The following is a 23,720-nucleotide window of genomic DNA, read 5'->3' as shown; positions in this document are numbered from 1 at the left end:
GAAATCAAGTGACTGCGGTTCTGTTTGCCATTTTGGCCAGGACCTGAACCAAAAATTACTATTCATCCTTATTGCTATCCCTGCAATCTGGCTTGCTGGTCTGTTCGTGACTCTCTGATTTGCATCTCCAAGTGCTCCCTTATCAATGGTCCTCCAAGCTGCCCTCTTTTAATGGAGGGACCCCCTGACCACAATCTCGTCGTCGCCCCAAAGAAAGATTGTGAGGTGGGAAATCCCCAAGAAAAACAGCAGGTAGCCAGCAAATCCTCCAGCAATCCCTTTCTACCCAGGAAAGAAGCGCAAGAATAATAGAAAAGGGAGGAAACAGAAAAGCATATCAGTCCCATGAGGAGAACTCCATGTCCGGTGCAACTTTTTTTGGGGGCGTTCGCATTCCCGCCCTTCCTTTCCATGGCCGTAGTAAGAGAGAAATCATACAAAAGACAGGAACCACACAGCGGCAAGGTAGGGATTGTGGGTTGAAAACACATGTCAGGCCCGTTAAAACGCGTTCCTTTTTCGCCTCTCCATCAAGTCAAACCAGCCCGATTTCCAGGTTCAATATCCCTTGAATTTCATTAACAGAAAGGCTCTTACCACAATGAGAGTATTGAAAGAGAGGAGAAGTTTCAGACTACCGCAACAGACAAAGGCGACGGAGCATGGCCAAACTTCCTCCCCTTAGAAGCCATTACCGCCGCTGTAGTTGGAACCCCAGCCGCCGTGGCGGGATTGCTGCGAACCGTAGTAGCTGTTGCCACCACCGAATCCTCCATAGCCAGAATATGGGCTGTTCTGATGGCCCTGTGCGGGGCCGGTGCCCATACCGTAGCCAGTCGTGCCAGACTGCGAGTGCAGGCCGTGGCCCTGCAGGTGGCTCGGATAGCCGCCGTAACCTCCCATACCCTGCTGGGCAGACTGAGGAGGAGGCAGGCCGGTCTGGGACGGCACAGTGTTGGTAGCCGAGCCGGGCCTGCCAGCACTGGCAAGCGAGGGGCTGGGCCCGCCGGCGGCCTTGCCGTCACCAAACGGTTTCAGCTCGTCATTGCCCGAGACGGCACCGGTGGGTTGCGCAGAGGGGGCATTGAATGACTGGCCAGTCTGGGCTCCGTACGAGGACGCGCCGCGTCCGAAGGCGTCGTGAATTCCTGCGAAACCGCCAGTACCTGCAAGACCTGGCTGCTGGGTACCAGACTGGGCAGAACCCGCGCGCCCGTAATCGCCGAGGCCGGACGCGGCACCGCTGTCGGCGCGGTGCAGAGAAGCCTGGGGATAGCCACTCGCGGCAGAGGTGCTGTGGTCATAGGGCGTCTGCTGGGACATGCCGTAGTGGTGTGGCTGGCCGTAGACGCCGCCCTTACCGTACGGACCAAATCCACCGTAGCCATACTGGTTGTTCATGTAGTTGGCCGAGTAGTAACCTCCGTAGTACGGCTGCTGGCCGAAGTACTGATTTCCGTGCTGCTGCTGACCAGCGTGGCCTTGCGGGTGGGTCTGACCAGTCGGCTGCTGGTTCTGCGCCGTAGGAGGATTGGGAGTGGTATTTCCGCTGTTCTGATCCTGTGCCACAGCAGTACCAAATCGTGACTGGTTCGCGCTCTGGGGATACTGGCTCGCCAGATCGGTCTGAGCGGTACCATATCCGCCCAAGCCAGCTCGAGACGCAAGACCACCCTCCTGCTGACCCGACGCCGTCTGCTGGCCCTGCTGCTGGCCCTGCTGCTGTCCGTAACCTTGACCGTAGAAATTGTTGTAAGGTGGGCGGCTGTGCTGATCGGCCGTGTAGTAGGAAGAGTACTGGTCGGCTGCGGAACTGTAGGCACCACCGGGCTGTTGACCCGCCTGGGGCTGTGACTGAGACTGCTGCTGGCCAGGGAAGCCGTCGAAGTGCGACTGGGCTGCGGAGGGCTGGGTTCCCTGGTTGTAAGAATCGAAAGGCTTCGGGGGGAAAGCAGGCTGCTGCTCATGGCTTGTTGCCTGACCGAAGCGGCCAAACTGCTGGGCAGCTGGCTGCGTGGGAGGTTGGGGTGCTACGGCTGTCGCAAAGGACGACGTTAGCATGAAAATCTCAAACTCATTGGGCGGACGTGATCAAAGAAGATGGGAATTGATCGGCCTACCTTGAGCAGAGGCCTGCTGGGCGGCGGGCCCGGTGGGAGGAGCTGGAGCTGCTTGACTGGCATTAGCATCGTGCGACAGAAGGTGGCTCTCAGGAGCGTGTGCGCCCTCGGGGAAGACAGAAAATGCAGTACCAGTAGAGTTGGGGCCAGAAGGCAGGGACGAGACCGGCTTCTGGGCAGAGTACGCATCGGGACCAACACCTGGGGGTGCAGGAGGCAGGGAAGCGCGGGGTTGGGCGACAGGAGAGTCAGCAGGAGGCTGAGCACGGGTCTCGGGCTCCTCGCGGTCACCATCGACATCCTCCTCATTTCCGTTCAGGTTGAAAGCACCAAACTGGAGCGTGGTCCGCTCCAGTTGCTGGTTAGCAGCGACAGGCATGCGGACGGCCTCCTGCTGATCCAGGAACCGTCGCTGGTGGCTTGGCGTACGAGGCACAGCGGTGCGCTCCGTGGCCTTGATAGCGGTGGCAGCGAATCCGCTGGTGGGGGCTTTGTGAGACTGGTGTTGGGCATGCGAGGCGGAGAGGGGCGTGGCAGTGGCGCTGATGACGGTAGCACGTGGGTCCCACGAGTCTGCGGCCTCGCTGTGGACAGTGTCCGTCACGGGAGGGTGCGATTCGTCAACAACCTGCTCGAGGTTCGTCTCAGTCAACTGATCCTTGGAGGGCGGCAAGGCAACTTCTGGCACGACTACCGTGGTGTGGTCTGCTGGCATCTGATCATCGTGTGGCTCAGCGGACAGTTCAGCGATCGATTCGGGCTCGGGCTCCGGGGCTGAGGCCGAGACTGGATCTGGAGCCGGGGCAGAGGGCTCCGCGGCAGCAGGGAGGGGTTCGAGGACAGGGTCTGGCTTGGGCGCAGCAGCTTCCTTGGGAGGCTGCGGGGCGGCCTTCGGGGCGGTCGACTGACGGAGCATACTAGCCCACGTCTTTTGCGTTCCCTGGGAAACGGCGGCGGGCTTCGCAGGATCAGCAGCAGCCTTAGCAGGCGCGACAGGAGCAGGGTCAGACGCGGCGGGGGTCTCCCACGAGGTAGCGGCCGCAGCCTGGGCCCAGCCACCATCATCGTTGCTCTTCGATGTATCCCAGGCCGAAGACTCGTCGGTAGGGACAGACAAGGGCTGGCTGTCCTTGACGCGGGCGCCATTCGCAGCAGGGTTCACGGATCGTCCTCGGGCAGCACCACGACCGCCGCGTTCGGTAGCACGACCACGGCCACGGCTGCCATCAGGACGACCGCCTCGAGGAGCTCTGGCATTGGACACGGTAGGGACATCGGCGCCGGTAGTAGTAGTGAATGTATCCTTGGCCTTGGATTTGGTACGGTCCTTCTTCTGGTTGGAAACCTCGCCCCATTGTGAAATATTACCTAGAGTTTACGAAGCGGAAAGGTCAGCTCTGAACCTCAATTCGTGCAAACTGAGGAGGGCATTCCTGGGGGTCGGGTAAGTGGAAAGAGTTTAGCTTACCCTCAGCAATGCGCTCAATAGTCATTGTCACATCGCCATCAGTCTCCTTCAGAGCATAGAGGATGTCAACCTCTGACCAGGTGGGGAAAAGCTCCTTGATGAGGGGGAGCTGAGAGCCATGTGCCTTGTTCAGGTCTGCAATCTCTCCCTGGTCCTCCAGGGTCGGCAGAGAGGTGGCCTCAGAGTCACCATTGGTGGCAAGACCAGATCTCGTGCTGCTGCGACCACCACGGCTGGAGAAACCGCCTCTTCCACCACGAGCTGAAGAGCCCCTGCCACGTGAGGCAGCTGGCCTCGCCTGTACGTCAGACATGTCTCTGGTTGTGATGATTGTTTTTGTGTGGGAGGAAGAATGGTTGGTTGCGACAAAATCGCTGGATCGAGTTGTCCTCAGGGAGAGGAGGAAGGGTGGGTGGATGATCGTGTTGGTTGTCAGAGGATGGGCGAGAGACCAGGTGGGTAGGGCTGCTGAAGGTCAGTTTTGATTGTCCGAAGAGGAGTTTAGTTGGGCGGACGATGTCTTGTGACCAGAAGTTGAGTGGCAGGAGAGGCGATGGAGTAGGAAAGGGACTGACTGTACACGTGAAGACGTGTTTGGATGGGGAAAAAGTCAGAAAGGTGGTGAAAATCAGCTTGTTCACTACCTAAGAAAGGAAGTGAACAGCAGCAGAAGCAGCAGCCTGACTACTTCACAAGGCAAGGGGAGGCATGGGCCAGTTCTAGGGGTGGTGCGTTGTGCTGTACATGTGGATGATGCGTGTTGTTTGAAGTTGAGCTTGAGGCTGGGGGTGCGATCCAAATACCTTTTGGGGTCCTGAGCTGAACTGAGTTGTGGAATTGGGATGGGGGACTGGGGGCACTGGAGGAGGAAGTCCAAAGTCAAAAGTCAAACAAGGCACCTTGACGCCTGGCTAAGGCCCTGCAGCTGCGCAGAATGGACGAATTTGGAGTGGTGAGGCGCAGGGCACAGGGGGGGGGGCGCCCATGCACAGGCCATTTACAAACGACGCTTGCCACCCACCTAACACCAGGCACGGGACTCACCCACCAAAATCTGTTAAGGACATCACCTCGACCAAGGTAGTCCTTCCAGCCCCAGTTACTAGGCTGACCACGGCGAAAACCTGGGGGAGCCAGGCTACCTGAAAGCAGCTTGCAGGCTTGCTTGCAGCCCACACAGAGCTTGTCTCCTGGTGCAAAAAGGAGGCTCTTCTTCCTATCCTACCTCCTCCATGTGGAGGTCGAGTGGACGGCTTTTGATCTCGCACAGGCAGCCTAAAAGCAAGCAATTGATTCATCCTCCACAAACATGAACTCGACAGGCCCTTGCAGCGTGCAGGACAACAATGCAGCTACCAGGCGTGCCAGGGTCTTGGCCTATGACCAGATCCCTTGCCTTTCCCCTGGCTAAGCTTCATGATCTCCCTCCTCCCAAACATAGACAATATGCAATGTATAGATCCCAAGGGAGGTACTCGAGGTGTTCTCAATTGACAGTGATCAGCTAGCATAGCAGCTACAACATGAAGCTAACAAGAAGAAATGAATTGCACATGGGCAGAATGCTCTCCCAGAGCTGCCTGATCTCCAGCCATTTCAACCATCTCTTCTGTCTAGTCAAGACAAAGCAGAGAGGAACAATGTGCCAGGGTGGGAGACCAGTTCCGTTCTGAAGGGTGGGAGAGAGCACGAGTGATGGCATCATTTCGATTTACTATGGTAGGGCTGTACCTGCGTGCCATAGTACGACGGCAGTATGAGTAAGTAGCTTCCATCACGTGGGGGCTACATACCCTGGTTGTTAGCTGAGCTTGGAGGGAGGTACAGTTGCTATAGGCAGGCAGGCAGGCAGGCACCTGGAGGGTTCCACCATGGGCGGGGCAGCACTTGTCAGCTTCTCTTGTTCTGCCTCTAACTTCTATGATATGACATGATCCCTCTCCTCCTCCTTGGACCTCCATGAGTTGTACCACACATCACATCAACCAAGAACCCCCCTCCCCTCCATCGAGGGTGCTGCCGTCCTCTTTCTGACAGGGTATTGGACCCTGCTCCCATGGAAGGTAGCCATCACACACCTCCGCACCTCCAACACCGCATCAGTGCGCCAGCAGCCACAGCTGCTGCTATCAACGCATCATCAAGATGCGTAGCACAAAGAAGTTGCTGAATCCCTTCAATGCCTTCTTCCCCAGGGTCCACTATCCTCCCCCACTGAATCAGCGCGAGTCTCAACGACTACTCAATGCATTGACCACCTCCTTCCGCAAGAACCTCGACAAGGAGCATGGCGACTGGCCTGAGAACAAGTCGTCAACTCCGACCTCCTCTTTCACCACTGCCGTACCCGACCAGACCTCGGACGTCTTGACCTCTCAGACTACCCACAACCTGCATCGTTTTCCGACCGACCGCCATGTACGCGCCGTCCTCTCCAACCCCCTCTTCAGCTATGATCCCTCTAAGGTTACCGCCATGTCACCCGCCGAGCGGGACCCTATGGACGTTTTCGACCAGGCTGTCTCAAAGGGCCTGATGAATCTAAAGCGTGCTGCTGGTGTCTTGATTGCCAAGCGCGATGCCATCGCTCAGTCGTCCTCTATTTCCGTCAATGAGTCTATGGCGGCTTCCGGCACCGCCCTTCGTGTTCTCCAATGGCTCCGCTCGTCTGGCTTCGAACGAGACCTGTCGTTCCTCAAGTTCAAACCCCTGGTTAGAAACCTGATCCCGTTCATGGTCGAGGAGGGCCTCGAGGAGGTTGGTTGGACCTGGCTGGATCGGTACATGCGCGGTCAGGGGCCCGCCTTTTCCTCTCCGCAGGACATCATGATTGCTTCGCACCTGCTCTGTGCCCTGGTTCGGACTAAGCTCACCCCGGGCGCCCCTCTAAACAGTGGCTACGCATCCATCATACGGGCGGGCGACATGTTCCGCGAGAACCAGCTCTTTGAGGAAACCGCTCTATACTCCTGGAGGGCCCTGTGCTTGAGGTCTACCATCTTCGCCTGGCAGAGCGTGCGGCCCTCGGAAGCCCTCTTTGATGCCTTTGCCGCCATGAGCGAGCAGCTGCGGAGGCTGACCAGAACTGTTCAGATCGACAGAGCGCATCTCGATATCCACCATCCCACCCACCCTGACGCCACTCTTGCACTTAAGATCCTCAAGTCAACTATGGTCAAAAGTCTGGGGAACTATGTGGAATGCGATAGCCAGGCAGGCCAAAAGACAACGGCCGATACTGGCGGGTCCCTCTCTTCCAGGGCTCTTGTGGCGAAGCGGATCGTCGTCATGGCCACAGACGCTGCTCAACACCTGATACGGATCGGGCAGGAAGCAGAGGCTGAACTGGTGGGCACCCTGGTGCTGAACAACTTTGGGACCTTTCTGCGCCGAGAACTGGGGGACGCCGGGCCTGACCTCCACATATTCCAAGATGTCGCTTTCATGAAGTGAAAAGCCCCCCCCCCCCCCCCCGAAAAAAGAAAAAAAAAAGTTTCGCTCGTGCCGGTGAGATCAGCCAGCTTGCGAGCCGCGCTGTTGGGGTCATTATATGCGAGCCCCAGCCGGCAAGACTGGTTCCAAAGATGCTTCTGGCCACCCAGCGAAGAAAGTAATGCCGATGACACCACTTTCAATGGGTGTTGTCGGTCTGTCAACATTACGTATCCAGCGGGCTCGTCAACTTGGATTACAACTTGCGTCCGCCGGTCTTGGCTCATTCGCGATACTCATAATACGGTCAATCTGCCACGAGAGGCGCCTCGAGCACGTTGGCTCTACAAGGGCCGAGGAAATGAAGGCACGCTTTGCGAAACAATACCACACGCAGCTATCCTATATAGGGCTCATCGGATCAACATCATCGGCCTCTCTCCCTCCCCTTCGGACGGGCTACCATCAAAGCTGCTGAACAGTTTCGAGCTTTGGAGACGGCAGCTGGACATGGTAGAGAAAGTTTGCCTTTGCGTGCTGTTGCGATAGGCGGAAACGCTACTATCTTGCTGTTTTCCATCCGTGCGGGCATGGATACCTTTGCGCTTTGAGGAAATACCAAATGTTGTCACCAACGAGGCGGTGGCAGCCTATTCACCTTGCATGGTGAGCCAAAGCTCGATTTCCTAGGGCTGCCACGCCTAGCCGTGGCAATGTCGGCCTCCTATTTGCGCCCGAGTCGCGAGGTGACATGAGTGCCAACATAATCTCAGAGAGAGGAGTTGAGGAGCTGGACGAGCGATGCCCTGTTTACGCAGCAGCCTCGAGAGCAAGCAAGACCAGTGTCTTGTGCTGTTGTGACTAAAGGGCATCATTCGTATGGTGACACGACAATCAAACCGGTTGTTGAGTCAGTAGACGCGGCAGGATGAAGTTCTCTCGCTCAGCGATAGATAGCCTATAACAAGGATTCATGGCCTCCAAAAGGCCACACCGCAATTGTGTATCTCACCCAGTGACTGGAATCAACCGGCGTAAACTGTTCGTCCGCAAAGCAATTGTACAAACTATGCAAGGTGTACTTTGTATTTTTTCTTCTTCTCTACTGTAAACACTGGTTCACAGCACTGACAGGATCGGATCATCTACCGGGCGCCGCGGACACGGCTTGTCAGATGATAATGGAATACAGCCCAGACAGGGTAAATGTCTAACTGACTCGAAGTGGAAGGTCCCTCGTCAGCCAACTTGCACATGGTGCAGTATTACATGAAGTCCTGGTTCTCACTTTGTTAGTAGCTATAGGCAGTAGGAGCATCGATACTCCAGGGGTGGTAAGCCGTCCACCCGCCCTTTTGTCACGGGCATTCCCAGCAGCGCTCCCCGCGGGAGCCAGTACGAACCCGAACCGAGGCATAATAATACGCACTGCAGCACAACACAGCGCGCCCATCCTGTAGACTACAAGCAAGCATTAGGAACACAAGCCCGCAGCTGAGTGTGACAGACCACATACAGCCTGGTTTGCCTGGGTCAGTGCATATTGTCAGCCCATGTCACCTCATCGTCCTGGCACAAAACAAGCGGACCAATTCCCGGTACAAATTATAGTACTCAGACGGGGAAAACGCAGGCTTGTATTTATGTCCGCTGATCCTTCTCTCGAGTGAAGTCAAGAAGAAGGGACAAACAAGGTGACGGATAGCTCCTTCTCCTCCTTTTTTCTTCTTCTTCTTTTCTTTCTACCTCACCTTCCTTCCCAACACACCGTCACGTACCTCCACCTTCTCCACCAATTTCTACCTCTCCTCCTCGTCCAGCCTCTCAACCTCAGGACAAGGCTAGACGAGCGAGAGTCGGAGAGCAGAGCAGGATCACATCATGGCTCCAGGCACGGAACAGCAGAAACCAGTCCTGGTGATAGGCGGCGGCCTTGCTGGCCTCGTCGCCGCCTTCGAGCTCAGCAGGAACAACATTCCTGTGATCATTATCGACCAGGAGAATGCGAGTAACCTGGGAGGCCAGGCGTTCTGGTCACTGGGCGGAATCTTCTGCGTGGACTCTACGGAACAGCGGCGAATGGGCATCAAGGACTCACGCGAGCTCGCCATGCGGGACTGGTTCTACTCGGCAGCCTTCGACCGGGAGAAGGAAGACTACTGGCCGAGGAAATGGGCTGAGGCGTTTGTGAACTTTGCGACCGACGACATGGAGAGGTATCTCAAGGCGAGGGGAATGGGTTTCCTGTTCAACGTGGGCTGGGCGGAGAGGGGCGGCGGCAAGGCAGACGGCCACGGGAACTCTGTTCCAAGGTTTCACATTACCTGGGGCGTCGGACCCGAGATTGTGCGCGTCTTTGCAGATCCCGTCAAGGCCAAGGAAAAGGAAGGCATCGTAGAGTTCAAGTTCAGGCACATGGTCGACAAGCTGCTGGTCGACGAGACCACAGGGCGGGCTGTGGGCGTCAAGGGTCGCATTCTGGCGCCTGACAACTCTCCTCGGGGTGTGAAAACCAACAGGGACGTTGCCGGTGACTTTGAGATCTATGGCTCTGCTGTTCTCGTCTCGTCAGGTGGTATTGGCGGGAACGTCGAGGCGGTGAAGGCCGCGTGGCCAAAGGACCGACTCGGGCCCAAGGTGCCAGAGAACTTCGTCCTGGGCGTGCCTGCACACGTCGATGGGCGCATGATCAACATCACCGAGGAGGCTGGTGCCAGCGTGGTGAATAAGGATCGGATGTGGCAGTATGTTTAACCCACTCCTCTGCGACGCGTGACAACTACAGCCCTGTACGATCGGCTGGCTGACTCTTTTATTTTCTCTTCTCCTTGTAGCTACACAGAGGGTCTGGCCAACTGGAACCCCATCTGGCCTGGTCATGGCATTCGTGTCCTGCCCGCGCCATCATCCCTCTGGCTGGACGCCAATGGCAAGAGGTTGCCGCCTTTCCTCTACCCTGGCTCAGACACCTTGGCCACGCTCAAGTATATATGCAGCACCGGCTACGATTACACCTGGTTCATCCTAGACCAGACCATCATTGCGCGGGAGTTTGCCCTCTCCGGGTCGGAGCAGAACCCTGACCTCGCGAGTAAGAGCTACCTCCAGCTTCTGCTGCAGCGCGTCCTCGGCAAGAAGGGCACCGTTCCCGTGCAGAAATTCCAGGAACATGGCGCCGACTTTGTCGTCAAGGATAACCTGCAGGACCTGGTGGCCGGCATGAATCTGCTGGCCAAGGAACGCGGCGGCCCCGAGCTCGACTATGCCGAGGTGAAGGAGGTCATCGATACTCGCGACGGTCAGTTCGACAACGCCTACTCCAAGGACGCGCAGGCCATGCTGATCCACAACGGGCGCAACTACTGGCCTGACAAGATGAGCCGCGTCGCGCCGCCCCATCGCCTGCTGGACCCCAAGCATGGGCCTCTGATCGCGGTGCGCATGAATCTGGTCACGCGCAAGACGCTGGGAGGCCTCGAGACGAACCTGGAGAGCAACGTGATGAGGCCTACAGGCGAGCCCTTCCCGGGCCTATACGCTGCTGGGGAGGCTGCAGGCTTCGGAGGAGGGGGCGTCCATGGGTATAATTCCCTCGAGGGGACATTTTTAGGAGGCTGTGTGTTTTCAGGCAGAGCTGCTGGCCTTGCCATTACGAAAGAGCTGACAGGCAAGGTAGCCAACACGAAATTGTGACCAAGGGCAGGAGGAGATGAGCGCATTGTTTTTTTTGGACGGAGGGTTTTGTGCTTTGTTTGTTTTTCTCTTCTTTTCTTCGTCTCTCAATACCAAGTCAAAGTATATTAATCAAAAATTGTGTTCAGGGTATCTAAGAAGATTTGGGAAGAAAGGAAAACCACACACACACACACAAAAAAAAAAAAAAACAATTGCGTTACGTAGCACCACACATGCTCGAAATCATTTCAAACCCAGCTTTGTTACTTTTGCCCCCCCCCCCCGTGTCCTCCTTTGTTCTTCGTCATGTCCCTTGTTACCAAATGATGATTGCCATTGTCCGTCAAATCGTCGTCGTCGTCGTCGTCGTCGTCGTAACTCTTTTTTCAGTATCCTTCATTCTCCTCCAGGCCATTAACCACCCTCAGAGCCCTCCTAGGGCCAAGGATGACAGAGAAGAAACTCGGCTCCCTGCCCTCGAGCAAACCCTCGGTCGAGCTCGACGTGCTAGCACCACTTCCGCTTCCCGCCCTCTGGCGCCCGCCGCTCGCCTCACCTCCAGACCCGTACGACCCGCTGCCGGCTGCGTTGTCCTCGCCCGACATGCTCCACGGGCTCGGCCGAGACCCGGTGCTGGTCGGCGTCGCCTTGCTGGTGGTCGGGTCCAGGAGGTTGTTGCCCCTGCCGACCCAGCCAAACGACTCGCCGCCTGCGCTCGACGAGCCGCTCTCGTCTCGCTTGTGTCCACCACCTGCTGCTGCTGCTGCTGCCGCTGCCGCCCACGCCTGCTTCTCGCTCATCTCCCGCGCGTGCCGGGGCGAGCCCTTGCTTGTTGGTTTTCGACCAAACGCCAGCATGCGGCCGAAGCTGCCGTGGCTGGCGGATCGCGCAGGGAAGCGGTTTGTGACGGCGAGATGGGTCTTGTACGCGCGGACCTGTCGCCTGTACAGCCAAGCGCAGTAGCCCAGGTAACCGGCCGACACGCCTGCGAGGCACGCGATGACGGCGGCGGCGACGAGACCACCATCCACGCCGCCGTTGCCGCTGCCGCTGGAGGAGGCGCCAGTCTGGCCCGGCGAGGTAATGGTGGCTGTAGACCCTGAGGCGGTGATGGTGTAGACGGGTGGTTTCCCCGTGGCAAAAGGTCCTCCAGTGGCGCTCGCGGCAGGGGTCGTCACGGTGGCTGAGCCAGAGGGGTTGCCGCCGATGACGCTGACAACCTCGTCGGGGACGGTGTATCCATAGCTGTCGGCCAGAACGGTATTCCCGGCGTCCAGATCGTCCGAGGGGCTGAGCGCTGTGAAGGACGAGGCCCACTCCAAGGACGAGGCGTTGAAGACGTAGATGCCAGGGCTGTCGCAGGTCGTGACGGTCGTGTTGAAGCCGCCCACGACAACCATCTGTCCGTCGCGGAGGTTACAGGTGTGACCTGCACGCGCAAAGGGGATCGAGGACCCAGAGTGGGCAATGGGGCCGATCCAGGTGAAGGAGGGGATGGTTAGGATGTACATGTCATCGTACTGGATTTGATCACCCTGCGTGTAGATGAATGCTCGTTAGCAAGACTGCTAATAATGCCCAAGAGGAGGAGGAGTAGGGAAGAGAGGGGCGAAACCTCACAGCAGGTTGCAGATTCTGGCCGCCAAACAAGTAGATCTGGAAACTACTCGCGTCTGGCGCACTGGCGACCACAGTACAAGGGTTCACCCGCACGCCTGGGGCGGTGCCCGTCGACTGCTGGTGATACCACTGCGAGCTGGCAATGTCGTAGACGTCCAGCGTGGACATGTCATTGGTGAACTCGCTCTCCGTGCCGCCTGCCAGGCCGATCAGCACGCCCGAGGCGCCCCAGCCAGGGACAAAGACCAGCGCGCCGTCTGCACGCTCGCCGAAGCCAGTGCTGGTCTGCAGGCCGCCCTGCGTGATGTTTCGGTAGACGCCCGCGGCAGGTGCGCCTGTTCCCGACAGCGAGGACACGGCATCGTTGGTGTAGCCTGGGTGGGTGAACTCGAGCAGGCTCTTGAGGTAGACGCGCGCGACCTGGTCGCTCCAACCGGGCGTGGTGGAGTCGTCGAGGTGGCCGCCGAAATACCAACTCAGCCCCAGCTCTGGGACGCTCACGCCGGCGCCCTCTGCTGCTCGCTGCAGGGCCACGCCGCCGGCTGCCGAGTTGTTGCCAGCCGACGTCACGAGGTCTGTATACTCGGTCCACGTGGCCGAGCTGATGGCGTACTTCCAGGTGGCCACCGCGGCTGGTTCGACATAAGGGTTGTCGGCAAACTCGCCTCCGTAAAGATAGAGGTTGTTGTAGTCGTTCCACAGATAACCCAGGGAGACGGCTGGGGGCCCGCTGGGCTGGGCCAGGCCAGTCAGGGCGGGCGAGCTTGCGTCCCAAGAGGAGGTGAGATCCAGGGTGAGGAAGTCATTGTTCCATGTGTTATTCACCTGGTCCTCGCTCGTCTTGGCCTCGCCTCCATAAATGAACAAGGTGCCGTTCAGGAGGGCAGCTGAGAAGGGTGGAAAAGGTTGTGGTTAGTGATGCCATCATCATTATTATAATCATCATCATCATCAACAACAACAGCAAGAACAAGAACAAGACAAACGACAACAACTTCCTGCAGATGCTGATGCTCTCCCGCTCTTCCTCCCCCCCCCCCCCTTCTCAGTGTCAAACTTACTTTGCTGTGCCCATCTAGCACACACGTCTGTCGGACTGTCTGTCCTGATGGAGATGGGACCTGCGTCCACAATACCAGCGGGATCGTGGTCGCTCCGACTCACCAGTGGAGCGACGAGAGCAACGGCGAGGGCAAGCATGGTCATGGTGGGCAGACTAAGGACGGGAGACGGCGGTGCACTCGAGCCGCCTGTCCTCACGCGAGGTCTTCTCCCTGCTGCGAGCTTGGCGTACCACGGCGTCTTGCTCGTAGGAGACTGTGTCGTCGACGAAGATGCTTCAGATGGGGACGACTGCTGCTGCTGTTGGCCCGTCATCTCGTCATCGTCCCGATGTCCGCCATTCTCAGATTCAATATCTCCTTCTTCTTCTTCTTCCTCTTCTTCCTCGTGCACGTGAGCAGTTGTGGAACCTTGCTCAGCAGACCTCGTATCCAGCGGCGGCAGTCTATTAGCGGGTTCCCTCCTCGCCTCCTGGATAGGCTCCTCGACAATGAGAGCGGTGGCGCAGTCGTTGTCTGGGATGAGGCCCACTTCCCTGAAGACGGACCTCCGGTTCTTCTTGATGTTGCTGTTAGGCATAGGTGGCGACCTGGTAGACTCACGCAGGCGGTCCTGTGTGTTCCGCTGGTGAAATCCTGGCCGACGAGTATCGGCGAGAATGGTATGAGAAAAGTGAGATAGTTCTTCAGAGGACATGATGCGGGAGAAAGCAGAAGGGGGAAACCAAAACGGTCAAGAGGACCCTGAAGCTAACAATATAGAATATGTAATGAATTCTTTCGTGATGGGTATAATTATAAGCATGTACTATGTAATTATGTGCCATTGGGGGGGGACCATGACAGAACAAACTAGTCTTTCCAAGGGACAACGGGCCCAACCACTACTGCTCATGGTGATATTGCCACCATGCAAAAAGGAACTCCAGGGGGAGGGAGACGGGGGGGCGATAGACAGGAGAACGCTGAGAGGATACTTGTGCCTGTGTGGTGTGGTGGATGAACAACAAGCGTTGCATCGGTTCGATTCGTCAAGACAGGGTTTCCAGAGGGGGATGAGGTCATACAGCAGAATCGAGAGAGCCCCTGGAGGACCAAGAGATGGAATTTCATACATGGCCTTTTCCCAAATTTGGCGAGACCTGCCGTGTCTTGATGTTGATCTGTTCGGGTACACTCGATACCGATCTTTTCCCCACCGTTGTGAAGACGTTCTGAATGACCTACTCCAGAGAATCAACGACAAAGTTCCTGTCATATCAATACACGTTTCATCATGAGGGCCTTCCTTTTCTTCTTCCACTCTTCTGCTAGGCCCTTTCGGCCTTCTCCAGGCGGACAATGTAGGTCACGGATAAAGAATGATGGTGGCGGCGATGAAATTACCAATTCAAGCAGCTCCCGAGCGATCAGACAGACCTTGTAGATAGCTCATCTAGGCCCCGAGGTCATCAAAAGACACCAACGGCCCAGATAGCAGAAAAGAAACACACAGATAGGTGAGCGAGAGCCGCGTGTGGGTTGGCCAGGGCTATTACCCCAGACTATGATGACAATAGTATACCGTACCATAGTAGTGAGCCCCGACTGACATCATGTTTGCTGACTGGCCAGGGGTGATTGCGCGGGGGGAATATCAGAGAAGTTGGATGGTGGAGCCAGGAAGGGGGATGAGCGTGATGGATGGATGGGGATATGAACAATTATGGGTAGTGATTGGCGTCCTAGTGCCCACGTTAACATAACCTTGTAAGTAGACAGGCAGATTACATGGTGCTGCAGTCCAAGCACTCTGAGAAGATGGACGTACTATGACTTTGGTGTGCGAGTTTGTGGTGGGCCGGAGGAGGTTGGGTGCCCCAAAGCTGGGCAAGTGGCGCTGAAAGATGATGCTGGTCGATTGGCCTTGGAATATACATGATACACGCTCATTCGACGACCAGACTTTTTGATGCAGTCCTTGTTTCCGAGCCGTGGCGACAAATCAGGTTTTTATTTGTTGTGTACGCCCTGAACAGCCCCCGGGCGCTAAAGTTGGGCCGATCATCATCGATCGATGTTCAGCCTGGCCTTTTTGTCGGGCACTTTGCCAGGCCCGGTCTGGTTTGTCTGAGTTTGGGCTGGGTTGGCGAGCTCTTCGGTCTGACCCCGTGCTGTTATTGTTGTTGTGGTATGCATCAAGAAATATTGTTTTGGGAGGAGCTGGCCGTCGGACCCCTGCGAACCCGTTGACGTCGTTCAGGCCTTAGCCACTGATGAGGCAATCGTGGCGTAGGCGGGTGTGGCTTGGCTTCAAACCTGATTGGGTAAAGCGCTGAGCTGTCACGGATAGTATGTATGCACAGAAGACAGCACCTTCCATATATACATAGTATCGTAATGAGTAGCACCTACGCGAGTGCTATCTGCGCCTGCCATCCATGGCCACTACATGCTCAGTCGTAGATCATGTGCACAGTGGCCTGACGTGGAGAAGGAGCAAAGGGCTATAACAGCATATAGGGCGAGGTCAAAAAACATGTCAACCTTTTTTACCTTCTCCGGACCCGTCTCTACTCTCCGACTTGGCTTGGACAACTATTCAAACATCATCTCGACCTACGCGCTCCCTGGACTTGAGAAACATGCATCACCGAGTTCCAACAGCCATGTGCCTGCCAGTCGTCCCCGTCAAAAAAGACGATGCCAACGGACGACTTACACGTCAACACCTGCTCGGGGGTTGAAGGTCATACGGTCAAGGTTTCCACATGACTTCGTCGACAAGGACGTCCTGGGAGAACATCCACGTCGGGCGAGCAGCAATGATATGCTAGAGTGTCCAAGAGGCAAGTCGATGTCGCAAGATTGATGCTGACATGACCAATACCGTAAGCCGGTCAACGCTCTCGCCCTTGGAGGTAGACATCTCGACGTTTGGGAAAGAGAAGTGACAGAGTGTCTTCGGACATCCACATTGGTCGGGACGAAAAGGACGCCATGAGGCTATCAGATAGTCGTCCTGGAGCCGAAGCCACTTGCAATCATCAAGGCCAACCGTGTTCGAGGCAGTGTGCGCCGTGATTTGGTTTTCTTTTCTGATTTTGGCTTTCGTTGAAACCCATCACGACAGACTGTCAAGTGACACCTCCACAAGATCAAATGTCAAGTATGTCGAAGTATCATGCTCTACTCTCTTTTGAAAGAAGTTTGCTTGCAATGGTATGAGAACTGGCACTTCGGGGGGTTGATCACCCGAGACATCACCTCTTCGGTGCAGCCGCTGGCACTCCGCATGCAGCACAAAGCGTGCAGCGGAGCGAACTCCCTGCAAGTCTGGGTGGGGAGGCAGCCCCGAACCACAGCGACAACTGCTATCCCTGGCTTACCTGTGAGCAAGTCCAGTAATGCTCGGTGTCTACACAGAGCAGAAACGCAGCAGGATGCCAGGGGTTCTCATCGTCAAGACTGTCTTTGTCAGAGGCTGGTCTGCTTACTACTTTGCCCCAGCTGCCAGGTACTTTTGTGGGTTGATATAACTTCGGGACAATCAATGACGAGCTTAAGAAGACAGAAAAAGCAACAATTCTTGAGGGTCAATATTGATCTGAACTTTGCACCGTTACCCTACACAGATGCCCTCTATCGAGTCTCGTATCTTGGCCAAACACCAACATATCGATCCGGCGACATGTATCTTTGGAGACACAACTTCCGGGGGCGGAAGCTCATCGTGGCTATCACGGCCGCCTCCTGCCAGGCATTTTTGTTGCTAGGCTACGATCAAGGTAAAGGGTTCAGCACGAACACTTGATCCAAATGGCTGACCCCTAACGTCTGAATATCACAGGTGTCATGTCAGGCATCATCGGTGCCAACAATGCCTTTGCCCACGATTTTGACGACCCTGGAGCTGCCATGCAGGGCGACATCACCGGCCTGTACGACATTGGCTGTGTGTTTGGATCTATCGCCTGTTACTTTATCGGCGAGAAGTATGGTCGCAGGACGATGCTCATGGTCGGTGGCGCTATCATGATCATCGGCGCAGCCATCCTCACGTCCTCCTTTACCATTCCCCAGCTGCTCGTGGGTCGCATAGTAACAGGTTTCGGAAACGGCATGAACTCCTCGACAGCCCCGGTCTACCAGAGCGAGTGCTCACCTGCCAATATTCGAGGAGCCTTGTTGACGCTCCAGGGGACAGTGACCATACTCGGAGTTGTGATAGGTGCGCAGTCCCTTACCCATCCCTCTCCCCTGCACAATGATGGCCTTCCTCGATATTTTATTTGGTTCTGAAGATGAGGCTGTTGAAGGCTAACAAGAAAGCTTTCGTGCTCAAGCTTATTGGTTGGACTATGGTGCTTCGTTCTCCGGGGCATCCTCCTTCTCCTACCGCTTCCCTTTCGCTTTCCAGGCCGTCTTCGCCATATTTTTGATCTTTCAGATCATCGGCTTACCAGAGACACCCCGCTGGCTGGTCGCGCACGACAGGCACGAGGATGCGAGGGCCGTCATTGCGGCTATCACGGACAGGCCTCTAGACGACGCCCAGGTCAGCAAGACCCTCCTTGACATCCAGTCCGGTCTGGAAGAGGAGCACAAGGACGGCCCGTTCAGGATCAGGGAGCTGTTCACATGGGGTGAGGCCCAAAATCTGCGACGGCTCTTGCTCATCATCTCGGTCCAGCTGGGCCAGCAGTTCAGCGGATCCAACATGATCAATTACTATCTGCCCTCCATCCTCGAAAATGACATGGGCCTGACTCGCAACCTATCACTGATCCTCGGTGGGTGCGCTCAGTGTACATATCTGGTCGGCTCAGCCATTCCGGTCCTGTTGATGGATCGATACGGGCGGCGGACCCTGCTTATGCTATGTTCAGCGGGGCTGTGCCTGTGCTTCATCGCCGTCACGATCTTGCTCTCGGTCGGAACCCAGGGAGCAGCCTATACGGCCGTCGCATTCATCTTCATCTTTCAGCTCTGCTACGGCATCGGCTGGCTTCCCGTGCCGTGGTTCTACCCCTCCGAGCTCTCGACAACGCGTGTACGGTCCAGAATGCAAGCAATCGCGTCTGGTTGGAACTGGATGGCGGTGTTCGCCGTAGTCAAGATCACCCCGATCTCTTTTGGTCAGTGATAACCACTTCTTTCCCGTCTGTCTCGCTACTTGGTGTTGTCTCTCCCTGCTCGCTGACACCACCCATGACACTGTAGAAAACATCGGGTGGCGTACCTTTATCGTCTTTGCTGTCTTGAATTCCTTCTTCATCCCTATGGTGTTCTTCTTCTACCCGGAGACGAAAGGCATAGAGTTGGAGGATATACCTCTCTTGTTTACGAAGGGCTTCACCGGCGGCGTTTTCGCATCTCGTGGCAGGACAGTCATCCCTGGGCAACACGCGCTGAACATGCATCTTGACGAAAAGGTGGATAAGGGAGAAGGGGCAGAGGAGATCGAAGTGAGGCCATGAAGAGATTCGCAGGAGACACTCCGTGGTCAAGTGGAATTCTCCGCAAAGATACGAAGCGCAAAGGCACACTTAGGTCGGTGAAGAGTGGATAACGCCCCAAGATAGCCTGCGACTTTTGATGGCACACCGTTGGGGCGCGACAAGATCCTGACCTTTCGCCTCCTAATTACACTGCATATTCAAGGCCAGATTCAACATGACATAATCGATAAAGGTGCCTAGTAGGCTTTCATACTCCTTTGGTGGTTTATAAGGGTGTAAATTAAGACACACAAAAGGTAAGTGTGTCCGCATACAATCTTACGCGTACTGTAGGGGTTTTCAATGACGTGAACAATGCCAATTGATGTGACAGCAGGTTTCCATCGCGGGTCGTACAGTCAACTCAGATCTTCCTCCGTATCCAGCCGAACGCCTTCTTGTCAACTGCACTGTTCTCGATATCCTCAACCTGATCCGCCGAGTAGAACCGCCGGCCTGCGTCAAGGTCGATGGTGCGAGAGTTAACCCACCAGCCCGACTTCTCTGTCAGGTAGTAGTAGAGGCGAGCGCCGAGCCAGATGACCACGCCAGCAATAATAGAGACGAAGTTGGCAAAGAAGTTCTTGGCGCTCGGGGAGTCGCCAAGGGGCCATATGCTGAGGTAGAATTCGGCGATGACGAGAAGGATGCACCAGCCCAGCCCCCACCAAGCAGCCACGGGGAACGTCCAGGTCTTCCAGGGCAGCTCGTCGACGGAGCGGCCCTGCACCTTCCATGCGTGCCGCATCCTGATGTGGGAGAAGCAGATCATGGCCCATCCGAACAGGGTGATGAGAGACGTCAGGTTGGAGAACCATGTGAACACGGTCGTGCCAGTCTGGTCGACATTGAGGAACGCAAGACCACCACCAATGATAAGTGTCGGCACGAGAGCCCACCAGGGACGCCCAATCCTGTCGGCCTTCCTCATTTTCTACAAAGCCAGAAAAGGGAGAAGAAAAGTCAGCAAACAAGATTCTGTCTGTGGGCAGATGTCGGGGATACGAAAGCAGACATAGGGCGTCAAGCAGACTGACCTTGGGAGCCATGCCAATCTCAGAGAGGCCGACGAGAGTCCTGGCACCAGAGTATGCCGAGATACTGCCCGTGGACAAGACGGAGATGAAGATGATGAAGTTCATGATGTGCGCCAAAGGCTCGAGACCAGAATCTCTATAGGCGATGACGAACGGCGAGGCGTTTGTACCCGTGCCGCCAAACAGATTCTCATTGTATGGGCTGACTGTGATGGTGATCATGAGCGAGCCGACGACATAGAAGAGACCCAGGCGGATCCAGATGGAGTTGACAGCCTTGGGAACCGACTGTCGCGGGTTCTCGGTCTCTGCGGCGACGAGACCGCAGGCCTCGGAGCCGGACATGGCGAAGATACAGGTGGGCATGATGTCGAGGAACCCTTTGAAGCCGTTGGTGAAGCCGTGAGTTGTGTCCCAGTATTTGAACCCGATTGGGCCGCCCTTGGGTGCGCCGCCAGCGGAGATGACAATCATGGTGCTGTCGGCTTTCATGTCAGCAGGACTCTTCTTCTCTTTCCATGTTTTTTGGTTCTTTCTTTTTCTTTTACGTCAGAGCCAAGGGAGACGAACATGATGATGACGAAGATCCAGCCGAACTTGATGGCTGCGAAGACGACCTCGGTCTCGGCGAAGTAGTTGACAGCGCAGATATTCACAAGCACTATAACGACCAGAAAAATAGCAATCCAACCTCCCGTGGGTATCTTGCTGCTCCCTTCCCAGAAGCCCAGCACTGTCACGAGACCAGCAAGCTCGTTGGCAATGGTGATCCACCAGGAGAACCAGTAACACCAGCCCAGCGCGAAGCCGGCGGCTGGGTCGACGAATTTATTGGTCCACTGTACGAAGGCCGAGGGTAGGGGGTACATGATGGCCATCTCACCGATAGACTGCGAGACAGACCAGATCATGGTTCCGGAAAGGATGTCTGAGGCGTCCCCTTGTCAGCCAATCTCTCTCTACGTCGTCAAACAGCAAGAACAACAACAACAACAACAACAACAACAACACCGCCACCTCACGACACAGGATGAATGCCTACAGCCGATGAAGAGAGCAGCCGGGCCGCCGTTGGCCAGACTGGTTCCGCTACCGAGCCAGAGACCCATGCCGATGGATGAGCCAAGCGCAATCATGGTGACGTGCCGGCTGCTCAGACGCCTGTGCAGCTCACTCTCCGCGCCATGGTCCGTAAGGACACCCGCGCCAACATCACCGTTGGTCGGAGAGGGAGGCACCGACTTCTCGGTCGAGTGTTCTTCACTTGAGCCCATGTTGTCTGCCGGGCTGGCTTGGTTTGTGAATACAGGACAGGTCCTTTCTCTGCTGAACCGTAGAAGCCGCCTAAAGCGAGAGGGCCGTGTTTTCCTGGCAAGCAAGAGTGGCCACACAGGACAAGAACTAGTGAAGGGGGTCCAAAGAATATATGATTGATTCTAAGATCAGGACCCAGGACCCAGAAAGTCGGGCATGCATTCTGCAGTCCACTCAACACAAATAAACACGCATGGTACCACGTCTCCATACGACATACTTCATGTACAAATGAGCGAGAGAACCCACTGGTTCCCACTTTTGCACATCCAGTTGGTACGATGATATATGCACCTTCTTTTATGTCATGCTTTTTACCTGAGAGAGAAAGGAATCGGTGGAGACTCTGCTCAGGCTGCAGAGGACATCGCAGGTGGAGCGAGCGTGGGGGAGGAGGGGGTGAGTTTGGGATGCAGATCACTGTCGTTCTCGTGTGCTTTTCTCTGCATAGAAATAAATAGAGAGAGAAAGGGGGGGGGGGGGGGGGCGGACGCAAACAGAAACACAAAACTTGGAGGAGCACAGTACGCGCTCGTACAGGCTGGGTGGCTCGACTCGCAGGCGGCATACTAATAGACAGGTAAGCAGGCTTGGGGGAGACCTGTCGACACTTCCTGCCAAGCTATATAAAAAGAGTCTCTGTTGGAATTATAAGAGCGGGTCCGTTGAAATGCGTCAACTCGCAGCTCGGATCGGTTATGGTGGGAAGATCGTCGATAGGAAGGAGACAAAAGAAGGAGGGGAGAGGATGCGAAAGAGGTACACAAACACCAAAGTATGTACTGCAGTGACTGTCACAATGCGGCAGCCAACACCTCATCTTCATGGAACAGTGATCACCCATGCACATTTCTTGCAGTCGACGTCTTCTAGAAGGCGATCCTTTGCCTCATACAGCCGTGCTGCATATCTACTCACACAGCACACACGCACCAGGAACAGGAGCAGGTTCGGTTGGATCCATACTCCTTCTGCTGCTGCGTCACGAATCCACTCGCCTTTGCCTTTTTCGAAGGACACACAAAGGGGTCAGAACGAGGTCACACACTCTCTGCACCTCGTGGGTGAGGGAGCATCGTTCGGATCCGAGCCGTTGTCCGCAAGCCAACACCCTCCCCCCCTTCTTCTGGGCCAGATATTACGTCCTAGTAGAGAAAATAACGGGCGGAGGAGGAGGATCGTCGTAATGCACAGTACTGTAAGTGTACTGTATAGCAATTTTACCAAGGAAAACATGTCTGATGACATGGGCGGAAGTGGGAAGATCATGGATCAAGAAACTTTGGCTATAGCTGATAAGTGACACATACAGATGACACTCCGCGTGGCGGCCCAAGCAAAGATTCTTGGCTCAGCCTTCATCTTGAAGCTCTCCTTTCGACTCGCCGCGTTGTCATCCAAGACTTCACAATGTTGTCGTTTCCCTCTTTCAAGTACACAGCACAGGAAGAGACACGAGCTAAATAACCCGACAGTAGTAAAATATACGACTATTCCTACAACGGTCGGCCGCCACAGAATACAGAGCCTGACCTGGCTTGCTCTGGGAAAGCGCAATGATAACTTGAGTCGGCGCTCAAGAGCTGAAAGCTTATCGAGTGGGACCTCTCCAATATATTTTGCCCGTCCTGCTACTTATCTCTCGGCAGTCCCAATAAAAACCGCCCGTCCCGCTGTGGATCTGGTCACTTAATGTCCTCCCTTTTTCCGTGGTCCAAATTTGATACCATCGCAAGTGCCATTGGTCCTTGTTGTCGTCGTAGCATGCTTGGATGCGGAAAGTGGCCACACGAGAGAATCCCTGCGATAATCAGATGCTCCACCGAGGACAGACAAACGAGAGACGACGACAACTTCCGATCAACTTTGCTTCTCGCTTTGTTGGAGGCGGATGGGATGAATGAATGAATCACAACTCGATCCTTCCGCCCCTTCTACCGTGTCGTCGTGATAGGTGAGAGGAGATCACTGCGCAAGTGAGGTGACGCTCCAATTTCAGCAGGAGCATGACCATGTGGCGACTGACGACATGCCAATGTTCCGCTCTTGGCTTCTTGCCACCTCAGGGCTTGGAGTATTTGCGCATCTGGCGTAAGAAGATTTGGGCCTGTGGTGGTACATCCCACTGCTTCCCTTTGTCGTCTCTTGTTCAACGTCACAAGACGACACTACGGAGTCACATCGTTTTGTTGCATTGCATGCCTTGGCCCAGTGGCCGCAGTTCAACCCAAATGAAACAAACCGCAGAGTCAGTCCACAGCCATGTCGTTCAATATACAACAAGCTTTCCGTCCAGGCCCCGTCTCCGGTGAGACTTTGTTGTTTGCAGAGTGAATCACGGATCCTCTAAAATAAAACTCGAATCGTCAATCATCAGAAGCGATACAACAGACCAGAATGAGTGGCGACGCTCCTGTAAATGACGAGCAAGGAATCGGAACCCACCCAAATAACAGCACTCAGAAATGCAAGGCGCCGCGGCCAATCCATGGTCCACGCAACATCATCTTGTC

General features: G+C 55.7%; 5 protein-coding genes across 5 annotated transcripts; 3 read left to right on the top strand and 2 right to left on the bottom strand.

The window, feature by feature from the left end:
- Positions 1 to 5,748: 5,748 nt before the first annotated feature.
- On the top strand, positions 5,749 to 6,765 carry M406DRAFT_220592 (uncharacterized protein; the record flags this gene model as incomplete). The annotated part of the gene is made up of 1 exon (XM_040915569.1): positions 5,749 to 6,765. A coding segment is annotated over one exon (1,017 nt), but the record flags the coding sequence as incomplete, so codon positions are not given.
- Positions 6,766 to 8,901: 2,136 nt separating this feature from the next.
- M406DRAFT_39819 (uncharacterized protein) lies at positions 8,902 to 10,713 on the top strand (the record flags this gene model as incomplete). Its single annotated transcript, XM_040924116.1, has 2 exons — positions 8,902 to 9,764; positions 9,855 to 10,713. 2 exons carry the CDS (start codon positions 8,902 to 8,904, stop codon positions 10,711 to 10,713), a joined length of 1,722 nt encoding a protein of 573 aa, XP_040777722.1.
- A 386-nt stretch (positions 10,714 to 11,099) lies between these two features.
- M406DRAFT_11775 (uncharacterized protein) lies at positions 11,100 to 14,019 on the bottom strand (the record flags this gene model as incomplete). The annotated part of the gene is made up of 5 exons (XM_040915372.1): positions 11,100 to 11,310; positions 11,479 to 12,230; positions 12,316 to 13,202; positions 13,377 to 13,761; positions 13,867 to 14,019. Coding segments are annotated over 5 exons (2,388 nt in total), but the record flags the coding sequence as incomplete, so codon positions are not given.
- A 3,027-nt stretch (positions 14,020 to 17,046) lies between these two features.
- On the top strand, positions 17,047 to 18,835 carry M406DRAFT_337702 (general substrate transporter; the record flags this gene model as incomplete). Its single annotated transcript, XM_040921283.1, has 4 exons — positions 17,047 to 17,143; positions 17,206 to 17,586; positions 17,702 to 18,493; positions 18,579 to 18,835. 4 exons carry the CDS (start codon positions 17,047 to 17,049, stop codon positions 18,833 to 18,835), a joined length of 1,527 nt encoding a protein of 508 aa, XP_040777720.1.
- A 385-nt stretch (positions 18,836 to 19,220) lies between these two features.
- M406DRAFT_60918 (uncharacterized protein) lies at positions 19,221 to 21,167 on the bottom strand (the record flags this gene model as incomplete). Its single annotated transcript, XM_040924710.1, has 6 exons — positions 19,221 to 19,253; positions 19,287 to 19,790; positions 19,894 to 20,371; positions 20,464 to 20,821; positions 20,936 to 21,068; positions 21,105 to 21,167. 6 exons carry the CDS (start codon positions 21,165 to 21,167, stop codon positions 19,221 to 19,223), a joined length of 1,569 nt encoding a protein of 522 aa, XP_040777719.1.
- Between the last annotated feature and the right edge of the window lie 2,553 nt (positions 21,168 to 23,720).

Source organism: Cryphonectria parasitica (genome assembly GCF_011745365.1).
Source record: "Cryphonectria parasitica EP155 unplaced genomic scaffold M406scaffold_3, whole genome shotgun sequence".
In the NCBI taxonomy this organism is placed as follows: Eukaryota; Fungi; Ascomycota; class Sordariomycetes; order Diaporthales; family Cryphonectriaceae; genus Cryphonectria; species Cryphonectria parasitica.
This window is presented reverse-complemented; position numbering and strand designations above follow the sequence as displayed.